The sequence below is a fragment of the Salvia miltiorrhiza genome, chromosome 2, assembly GCF_028751815.1.
Source record: "Salvia miltiorrhiza cultivar Shanhuang (shh) chromosome 2, IMPLAD_Smil_shh, whole genome shotgun sequence".
NCBI lineage: Eukaryota > Viridiplantae > Streptophyta > Magnoliopsida > Lamiales > Lamiaceae > Salvia > Salvia miltiorrhiza.
In genome coordinates, this window is record NC_080388.1 from 56,238,999 (window position 1) to 56,250,175 (window position 11,177).

Below are 11,177 nucleotides of genomic sequence, written 5' to 3' on the forward strand. Positions count from 1 at the left end.
TATGGCAAAAAAATCCCTCTTTATTCATTTTTTCACCTACCACACTTAACACACTATACATTATTTTCTTAATTCGGGTAATTCTATTCATAACCCCCATTTTACTCATTATAGCCCCCATTTAAAATAAAAATAATAAATAATTTTAAATTTACTATTCAACCCCATAACCCATAACCCATAACCCCCACATAGTCCCAAAGCAACAGAGCGTGTAATTGATAGGAAAGAAAAGGGCATCTGCTTCAATGCATTTAAGAAAATATCCACAACAAATTCAGTGGCACACATCTCATTGTTTGCAGAATCAATCACCACATTCACAAATTCTTTGAATCAAGACCCAATCCTTGGGTTTATTAGTTGAATCAGATAGGCGCATGATGATGGCGTGTTGCTCGTCGGTTGGAGACAGAAGCTTAGACAAGCGCATTTGATCTGCAGACTGCAAAATTAACTTGATACAATTTGTAGACAAACCTATATTGCAAGAGATACAATGAAACTTCCAAAACTATCGAGTGATTAATTGTTGTTTAGAAGTATTGAAAAACTGAATATAAAGGATCAAAATAGCCAGAATCATTGGCACGAACCGTGTTCTTAAGCTCCCACTTATGTAGCCATTATAAAGGATTGAATTATTCTTGGCTTTATAATTGAGATGAAGAACAGTATCAAGAATGATGGGCTACAATTAATTTGATGAGCTTTTCATAGAGAGTTAGAGAGCGCAAATATGCTACAACAAACATATCAACAGTCATTACACGTCTTTTCGTAGTTTGTACAGTTGTTGCTTTGATCTTTTACAGATTTATTTCTGTTTCAATCATGTTTATTTTTTTATGCCTAACATTTGATTGCTTTGATCTCTCTGAGAATCAGGCTATAATTAATTAATTTTTTCTTTTGAGGAGGGGCTATAATTAATTTGGGGCTATAAAATATAGGATAAAATGGTAATTTTTAATTAATTATTATTATTATTTTTAAAAGGAGCTACAAAGAGTGAAATGGGGGCTATGAATAGAATCACCCTCTTAATTCCCGTGCCGAAAAAAATTGACTCAAGATTTGCGGGACGGAGGGAGTAGTATGTTTCAGGTAAACCAATTTAAAAACCAAGCATAATAGCCCCAAAAACCAAGCACGTGATATAAAAAAAATTCAGTACAATGAGACAATTTATCAACCGTTGATGAGACTCAAACTTAAAGATATTTTTTTCCCAAAGGGAATATCCATAATTTGTTAGGGTCTCAACAGCTGCCCGATCCCTATTTAACAGCCCACATGGATGTGACTTCAGACGAGCATCTTAAAATAAAATATCGATTAAATAACTCATTTTGCACATTACTACTATTAGATTTGCAAAATTTGCCTTCTATGTTACAATTTTACATTATTAAACATAGAAGCATATGATTAGTGTAATGAACTTCAACCAACAGCCTTCAACTGTGTTGAAATATAAAAAAAAAAAATGCGCAACAGAATCATGTGAAGAAATAAATAGACAGCAAAGTACTAGGTGTTGTACATAAGAAAACGTTATCTTGAGCAAATATGGAAGTGTGGGAACCACATTTTAGAGGTGGGAGCCGTTTTCAGCCACTTTATTCGCAACTAGGTGAAAGCAAAAGGACAAGTAAGAGAGGGAAAAAAAAAATGGGTTCCTCATAAAAGAAGAGGATATGAATTGGTGGTAATCGTGGACTCTTCATTACCTTCTCTTTCCCTACAAATAAAATGAGGTGAGGTTGGATACCTGAGCACCTTTCATAAGTGTTAATTCTGTGTGTGGCTCTCTTTCCTTATCCCCATCGACAATCACGACTATATCTTGAGTCGACTATCTCCTCAGAACTTCGCTTCATCCAACTACCGTACCACATATGGTACTATGCAGCATAACATGTCGAATGAGAATGATAACAATGTAAGTGTGTTTCCAGAGGACGAACCTTGGCCGGAGTTTAGGGTGCCCGAACTGCTGAGCACCGACACTCTGATAAGTCTTCATGCGACCATCACCAACGACTGGGATTTCCTGAGGCGATCAGCGTGCCAGACAGCAGCCGGACGAGCATTGTGGAAGCAGGTGATCCATGACCCGCTAGCTGAGCTATTTGCAGGCGAGACATTCCTGAAAACCATATACGAGAAGATCAAGAAGGACCGGCTTCGAAATGCCAGGGAGATTTCTGGGGTCATTCTTGCTGTTCGGACACTTTGGTTCGATTCAAAGCTTGAAGCAGCTCTGAGTTCACATGATGGGGGAGGAGCACAGGTTGTCCTGCTAGGTGCAGGTAAGTAACAATGCTCAACCATTTTTTCTTTTTATTGTTTTCATTCAAATAGTATAATCCCTTCTGTGATAATCACAAGTAGATCAACTCCAAATTTAGCCTACAACACTAAATTAATGGGAATGTGCAACAGGCTTCCATAAAACTAAAAAACTTGAAGAAACATAAATTCTTTCTTAGATGCTTCATATTAACATATATATGGAGTTCTTAATTGAGTCAGGAAACACAAGAACTGGACTAAAACAATTACAGCACATAGATTGCTGCATTTCATATCAAGATTCACGACAAACAAATTGTGCAAATGTCACCAATTTGAGAGGATCCTGCATCTCTACAATATTATATATCATACTGTGCCAGAGAAATATACCATTCATTCTGTACTTACCTTAGAAGCACTGCAGGGTAGCATTCTATTTTTACGAAGCTTAGTATAGGATGAATCTGTGATAACCAAACACACAACTAAGTCAAACTGTCATAACTGACAACATAGAGTCAATTTCTTCATTTCCTTGGACAATTGTCCAGTTACTAAAAGGTTGCTGCTGTGATCAATTAATAGAGTTGTTACAATATGTTAAAGCCTCACAACTACATGTTTTAAATAAATCTAACTTCAAAAATTGTAAACATTAACTAGTGCCATATGATTCATGAACTAAAGACAACAAGACCTCACCATCTCAAATTGAATACCAGAACTTACTTTTATCCTCAAACATATTTTTTCGGTTTAATTTGGAAAGAAGTTTATGGTTAAGATGATGACAAACTTCATGAACCAAAAGACTTGACAATTATAAAACTTAAATTTACTGATATTATAATAAGGAAGCTCCTAGATGGGTCATATCTCTTTTTAGGTGATTTTCTGTTCTTTTTAATCTCCTCTACGTACAGTACTGTAGTTTCAGAACTTTGTAATATTTGTTAAACCATACAGGCAAAGAAGCTCAATTAATTATATCCAGCATTGTGCTACATGCATTTTAGACCAAGCCAACTCAGAGATATGTGCTTACTATAAGAGGGAACTGCAACAAAAACTCAAAATATCCGAGAATAACTAATACAACCATCTCCCTCTAAACATGGCACCAACACCCTTTTGATTTATTTCAAACTTATTCCAACAAGAAGTGAGATATCAAACCACCTCTCAAGTTTGAATAAAGTATCTGTCTTTCTACCTGCAGGAATGGATGCAAGATCACATCGCCTAAGCTGTTTGAAACAGAGCAGTGTTTTTGAGGTTGATTTTCCTGAGGTGTTGCAAGCAAAAGCCACTATTCTGGAGGCAGCTGCAACTTCAAGAGACGAGCATCATCATCCAATCCTTACAGCAAAGTCACTGACTAGAGTGGCAGCTGACCTAACGGAAGATGACTGGCTTGAAAAGCTCCAAACATCAGGATATGAGCCAAACAAGAGTACAGTCTGGATCTTGGAGGGAATCCTATACTATCTCTCGCACACCAATGCCATGAAAGTACTTAAAATCATTGCAGAAAAATGCAATCTTACCAAGACTGTGCTGTTAGCAGACTTCATGAACAAACAGGCAACAACATTATCCAGCTCCACCTTCCATTTCTATTGTGACTGGCCAGATGAACTACTCCCATCTCTAGGCTTTGCTGATGTTACGCTTTCACAGATTGGCGATCCAGATGCCCATTTTGGATTATTGCAAGATCCACTTAATCTGTTCAACAAGCTACGCAACTTGCCCAGATCAGTTCAAGCACACCCAGATGATGGCACACCCTGCGGTCGCTTGTATTTGTTGCAAGCCTCTGGTTCACCCAATGAAACTAGTTCATGAATTCATGTTGCAATAAGCTATATATATCCAAGTTTCACTTTATAGCATACAAATAGGCACTATTTCTTGTTAGTATTATTTACAGGCTTAGTTAGTGATGAGATTGCAGTTCCAACTCTGTCAGAAGATCTAACTTGAGAAGAAAAGAAATGCTGAAGGGGAAAGTGAAAGTGCATCCTTTCTAATATTCACATCATTTAATAAACTCCTTGTTCCCTAAGGTTCTTAGCCTCACGTTCATTAGTGTGTGATGGCGTTTTAATATATCAGCAGTTATGTAGAATATTTCAAGCCAAAAATATCAGTTCCTAGTACAGATAAAACCTCGCGCTGTTCTTCATCTTTTTTACTTATTATTTTATTTTCATTTCCTTTTTGATGAGAATCCTTGGCTTCAATTTGTAGCATCTTAATGGTGTGTGATTGAGATCATCAGTATTATGAGAGTGAACGACTAAATGGCGACATAACTCCTTTATGCATTGATAAAAGAAAATTCTAACCAAATAAAGAGGAGTCAGTTTGCTTTATGGCCGAAGATGTCATACATTACCCATGATATATAGAAGCTGTCCTGCAATTAAGAGCTCTTAGATGTTCAAAGAACTAGACTAATATTACTGCAGACTCTGCAAGTGGAAGATGACTTTCAACTGGAGAAATCCTTTTCATAAGGTCAGATAAACTAGCACTACAAAAATTTCTAAGACGATAGCCAAATATGCCAATAACACCCTTAATAAATCCAATCACATACTGCTTGTAGTTTATAGAAGACAAGAATGGTTTTATGAGATCAAAATGTTTCGATCAACTTCTATTTGAAGTTATCTTTTTTGAAGTTAATCAACTAAAACTATTGTTGCTTGATAGTTATTTTACCTTGATAACTAGTCTCTGCTCATCCATAATGCCCAAGCTATTCACATTTTGTTAATTTTTAAAACAGTACACCACAATTGTAACATTTTGGTGTTAATAATTGTAAATAAGACACCTGTTTTGCAATGTATTAGTTTACATTTAAAAGAAGTCGTTTCAATAACATTTTAGCAAGAGGTGGAATGATCAAACTTGGAGACAGTCCATGATACCCTGCTCAAAGCTGTTTAGTGAAGATATAGTATCCTTAAGTGCATCTACAACTCTTTGTTTGCTGCACGAAAGACGAACAAACCATATCCAGAGTCAAATATGAATATATGAAATAAATTGGTCAGTTGCATTATAAAAGTGCTAGTTGAGGTGCATGACAGATTATCGAATCAGTGGGTTATTGAACCTGTTCAAAGTAAGTTGAACACTTCCTTCCCTAGCCATGTCACTAAGAGAAGAAAATGATCTGCAATCAGCAAGAGATGCATTAGAATGAATCTGCTGAACCTAGATAATCAACATGCAGTTTGCTGTCTCCTATGAATGGGCTCACATACTTCATAGCATCAACGTTAAGCGAGACCCATTGGCTAAACATACCTTATGAGATCATTGAGCTTGGATTCAGCTTCTAGCTTGAGAGGGTCTCTGTCGCCAAGCAAGGACGACGCATTTTTCACAATCAACTTAAATGTGCAGACCTAAAAGATAGATTTTAGACTTCAGAAGTAAATTTACGAACCCTTCAAGAGCAAGTAAATTAACAGATCACTTTTGCTTCTCCATTTGCATCTATTGATCCATTTTGTCTTCACTAATTTGTGCTATATGAAGAGTGCTTCAGAAACACAGAGTAAATCTTACTTGAGAAATTAAGAAATACAATAACTTAACCTCTGACAATTCACCACTTGTTTGGAAGTTTCAGTAACTAGTTTGAATGCATTTCGAAAGCTCACATTTAAAATGTTACGTTAATCCTATTGTTTCCAAAACACTTAATTAACGGCGGCACGTCCAGGTTTTCACATAACATAGAAATAGCTAAAGCCTCTGGTTCTTCTAACTTAGCTAGGCTGAAGCAAAACAAAATTTGATTGAAACCTGGCACCTTGTAAAAGGATAGACTATTTGAGGAGGATTCAGTAAGTATCCGTTCCCAGACAGTAAAAGCACAACATATAGGCATTAAAGTTGTGATGATGAGTCGTACAAGTGTTCAAGATTGTCACAGAAAGAAATCCAATAGGCGACACGAATGACAAGGAAATTTTAGCTCATGTAAGTAAATAACATTAGTGCAATCTGATACCTCTACTCCAGTACTGGCTTGGAACTCAACGAAAGAATTTCTATCCTGAGGAACACAATCTCTAGCTGCAGAAACCAACAAATTCTGAACTTCGTCCAATTCACTTTCACCAAACTCTGCTTCACTTTTCACTAAATTAATAAATTAATTAAATTCATGTTTTGTATTATTAGAGAATTAGAATACGTCCACACAAAATTAAACAGAAATGATAATGAACTAAATAAGCATTAGCAGAAAAGATATCAGGGACAAAAAGGTACTGAGCAAAAGGTAGGCTGACTGAAGGATGTTGCGTGAAGCATCAACCGGAGCTAACAGAAATTTGGAGGACTTCTTCTTCTGCTCCTTAAGCCACTCCTTTGGTCCTGCTAATCACGGTTCAAAAACAAAAACTTCACATACAATTGAACTATACGTATATGTATGTAATATAGGATTTGAAAATTGTGCAATGAAATTGAGAAAACGAGAGTTACAGATGCCAATTGAGAATGCGGAGGCGAGAGGTGGTCGGAGGATGGGAATGATGACTGAGGAGAGCAAAACAGCGGCGGCGCGGCGTGAGACAGTGCTTATTTCGGGTTGTGAGAGTTGAGGAGGTGGTGGTTGTGAGTGTGCAGGCGGCGGAGCGGCCGCGGGAAATAGGGACGCAATGACCGGCGATGACATGGTGGAGGTTGTGTGACTTAACGGTTAAGGTGGAACGTTAAAAAGATACGAACATAATTATTCAAGAAATTAATAAATTAGGGGAAATAAAAAAAAAAAAAATATTTATCAGAGCGAGGTTTCGATCCTCGGACCTGTGGGTTATGGGCCCACCACGCTTCCGCTGCGCCACTCTGATTTTTGAATAAATTATCACTATCTAACATTTAGTATCAATTTTGCAACGGCAAGCACCACTATTTGTTTTCCACTTCTCTCGTTTTTGTAAGACCGATTCTCTTTTCTCTTTTAATACTATGTATTACTAGTATTAAAGCTGTTTTTCCCTTTGCATATTGAATGGTTCATTAAAAGTTACAATTTCCTTGATTTTAAAATCGTGGTTGCAGATTTGATTTTCCTTTTGATTTTTGAACATTGTCAAAGATGATCAATTTTTATTTCGTTGTGTGCACAAAAAGACTTGCATTTGAGAAAATCCAATATTGAATATTTTGCTAAATGTGAGCAATATAATATTTTTTTGGACGCATAAGAAGACCATCACAAAAAAAATATCAATATCATATGTATTTTTTTGTCAAAGTTGAGTGACATAATATTTTGTTGAGCACATTAGAATACCTAATATAAATATTTGTTGAACCAGAATGACATACTTTGTTGTTGAGCTCGTGAGAATACCAACATTTGATTGAGAATACCTCTCATTGAGCTCCAAAGAGTAAAGATATCCAACAAAAAATATAATTGTTGGATGATTTCGAGGCATACCACGAAGGTAGCTTTAAGTATCACCATTAGATGATTTCGAGGCATACCACAAAGGTAGTTTTAAGTATCAGCATTGGGTGATTTTGATTTTGTTCCCTACAATAAACCCTGTCAACGAAGTTTGTCTAGCCCTGTCTATTTATGATTTTCCCTTCAACCTTGTAGCCCCGTATTCAGTAGCTGGATTTGGATGCTCTAGCCATGTTTCTTGACTAATAATTTTGAGTGCCCTGAAAGACCCTTTAAAATTCTTCCCTTAGATAATTTCAAGCCATACTACAAAGATAGTTTTAAGTGTCACTGTTGGGTGACTTCGAGGTCAAGACAGAAGAGGTCAAGACAAACTGAAGAACTCTTAGCAAGACGTGTAGATAAGATCCCTACAAATTCACTTGTGATAAGGGAAGATTCTGGATAAGATAAACATAGAAGAGTCTACACAAGGAAGGACTCTGGACAAGACGGGCTTGGCCAAGATGATGACGTGGTGGATTTAGTCCGAGTAAGGAATGGATAAGGGTGAACGCCTATTCTCCCTTAAAATCTGGAAGATGATATGCTTAACGTTTTTTTTTTTTTTTTTATAAGGATAGCAAGCGATATAAGCTTCAGACATAGTTCATGCAAATCTGGAGTCTAAGCATGATGAACTTAGACAAGTTCACCAAGTAACGGACTCTATCAAATCAATCAGCCCAAAGCTTTCGGCCTACTCCAAATCTCTCCTATAAATACCAGCTGCACATACACAAATTAGAGAGCAGATTTTAGAAGAGAACCACACCAAATCTCTAGCAATAGTTTTTCGTTTTTGTTATGCCATCGGGGCAAGACATTAGTTTAGTTTAACGTATGTTTGTTGTTGGGGCGTTGGTGTTTGTTGTGTTATTATTTATGTTCAATAATAAGTTTTCATTTTATTTACTTAATGTCTTCATTTATTTTTGAGTTTGTTATTCCCTCCGTCTCACAAAAATATGAATATTTGTAAGAGGCACGAATTTTAAGAAATGTTAGATAAAAGTGTATTGTGAGTGAAAAATGGGTGCCACTTTATGTAAAGTAGAGATAAAAAGTAAAGGAATTGTGGTGGGGTAGTGTACAAAAATAGAAATGTTCATGTTTTTGTGAGACGATCCAAAATGGCAAAAAGTTCATGTTTTTGTGAGATGGAGGGAGTATTTATTTTATATCTAGTTAGGTTTAAAAATCTGGGATGTGCGTGATGATATGAATATAAACTCTTAAATAGCGAGGTTGTCTTGGGCGTGAGAATCTGCTTATGTGTGTTCCTGAAGTGCTTGACTTGATTCAAATATGGTCTAATACATCTTGATTAGTTAATTGATAACTAATAACTAATTAATTGAGTAAACCTAGATCACCAATGAATCGAGGTTATAGGGTGTGCAAGATCATTGCGCATTGGGAGTATTGTGGGTACAAGAGGTTGAAGTAGACTACGGTCTGCCTTTGTCAATATCAGATCTATCTAGGACTCAATACTTTTTGGTTTAATTGTATTTACTGAGGTGTCCTCGTGTGTAGTTGGTCAAGATGATTTTCTAACATAGGTGTTGTCATGCGTGGTTGGTCAAGATGGATTTTTGGCATACAGATCCCTTGTCTGGGCACAAACCACTAATGATTTATAACTGATAGATATACATAGTAGTGTACATCTTGACCAATTGACCGATCGAGTTTATATTTGTTGATTTATTGCGTTGCCCAAGTTCTCATTTTATTTTGATTATTTCTTTTAGTATTTTAGTTTTTCTCACTTGCTTGTGATACTGTCATTTGAGATCATAAAAAAGTTCCTTGTGATCAGGATATTACGTCCATCTTTTCTCCCTCTCTTTTTTGTGACCGTGACAAGAAATATAATCACACCAATTACACGTGGAATCGATCCTAACTTATCACTGACACTACGCTTGTCGTGAGCAAGGAGAATTATACACGAAGTTGAAACGACAGCTTCATTACGCTGTCGAGCTGCTATCTTTCTATCTCTTTGCCTATGATTTCACCCATATGTTACCGTCACATCGACAAAAGCTTTTTAATAGCTTATCTGACCATTTAACAATGATATCATATTCGCATTGTTTATTTAGATTGCATAGTTATTGTGCTAAGTATTACCTATAAGAATGAATGTAAACTTGTCTTCTTTTGTTGTCACTATAATTTGTACAAAAAAGTACTTTTAAGGTGTGTTTGCTTTTTATATCTCTAAATGGAGGGATATAAAAGTACTCTATAATATTGAAGTGATAATATTATCCCTCATTGAAGTGAAAATAATGAAGGAAAAATGATGAACTTCTCTTTTATCTAAAATATGAGAAAAGAAATAAGACATTTAGGGCGTGTTTGATATTGGCTAATACACTGTATTAGCTAATTTAGTACAGATCAGTCTAGTGTTTGGTATTATTTAGTAATAATGCGGATGACCCGGTTTAATCCCACGACCCAGTATTATTAATCCAGATTTCTTAGGATTAATAATACCACCTCCCCCCTAGGATTAACTTAAACCAGGATATTCTGTATTTAGTCATGATAGCAAACACCAACTCAGTATTAAACTATTAATAATCTGTCATTATCCACGCTAAATATCCTGATTACAAATTATCCTACATAATCCTTTACTGAAAATCAAACGAGCCCTTATAGGCATAAATTTTTGTTATCCCTCGTTTTCTTAGGCTATGACTTCCACAATTATGTCATCTTCATATAATGTAACCAAAATTATGTAAACATGAGCCACAACCCCTAGCTAACTCATGTTCTTGCTCAATATGAAGTAGTTATATTGTGATTGATGTGATGTTCTTATAATTTTCTCAAGTGGACAGAGTTTCTCATTAGGGACAATTTGCGAAGTTTCGTACACAAATATGCAAACTCGGAGAAGCAATGTCTTGCGAGAGCAATAAACTACTATTGTGTTTTGTTTGTGCGCGAAAAAATAAGATTGTTGTATTTTAAAATTGAGTAAAATTTTGAAGTAGCCAAAATGAAGCATAAAACACAATTTATGGCCACACATTGAAAAAACACAAATTTTGGCCATTTTTATAGCTTTGGGACGTTTTTGCCCTTAATTGGGCGGACTGGGTAGGGTCAGGAGCGCGGGTCGCGTGCCGGGTAGGATCAGGCACGCGGGTCGGGTTAGGCACTTATGGCACTATTAGTGCCAAGCTTGGCACTTATGGCACTATAAGTGCCATAAGTGCCAACGAAATTTTTTTTTTACTCCCCCTGCCCTGTCTACCCCCCAGACCCCCGACCCCACCCACCCCCAAGCCAAAAAATTTTACTTTATTATTTTATTTTATGGCACTTATGGCACTAATAGTGCCATAAGTGCCAA

General features: G+C 36.3%; 2 protein-coding genes across 4 annotated transcripts; one reads left to right on the forward strand and one right to left on the reverse strand.

The window, feature by feature from the left end:
- Positions 1 to 1,591: 1,591 nt before the first annotated feature.
- Positions 1,592 to 4,340, forward strand: LOC131010471 (uncharacterized). Its single transcript, XM_057938009.1, has 2 exons — positions 1,592 to 2,315; positions 3,521 to 4,340. Exons 1-2 carry the CDS (start codon positions 1,910 to 1,912, stop codon positions 4,147 to 4,149), a joined length of 1,035 nt encoding a protein of 344 aa, XP_057793992.1. The 5' UTR covers positions 1,592 to 1,909; the 3' UTR covers positions 4,150 to 4,340.
- A 768-nt stretch (positions 4,341 to 5,108) lies between these two features.
- LOC131010472 (uncharacterized) lies at positions 5,109 to 7,124 on the reverse strand. 3 transcript variants are annotated; one of them, XM_057938010.1, is made up of 6 exons: positions 6,817 to 7,124; positions 6,601 to 6,708; positions 6,338 to 6,468; positions 5,626 to 5,726; positions 5,432 to 5,491; positions 5,109 to 5,305 (listed from the first exon to the last, which is right to left on the reverse strand). In XM_057938010.1, exons 1-6 carry the CDS (start codon positions 7,007 to 7,009, stop codon positions 5,218 to 5,220), a joined length of 681 nt encoding a protein of 226 aa, XP_057793993.1. In that variant the 5' UTR covers positions 7,010 to 7,124; the 3' UTR covers positions 5,109 to 5,217. The 3 variants fall into 3 exon arrangements, with proteins under 3 accessions (XP_057793993.1, XP_057793995.1, XP_057793994.1); XM_057938012.1 differs by having other exon boundaries at positions 6,338 to 6,402; positions 6,817 to 7,098; XM_057938011.1 differs by having other exon boundaries at positions 6,338 to 6,453; positions 6,817 to 7,098.
- Positions 7,125 to 11,177: the final 4,053 nt, after the last annotated feature.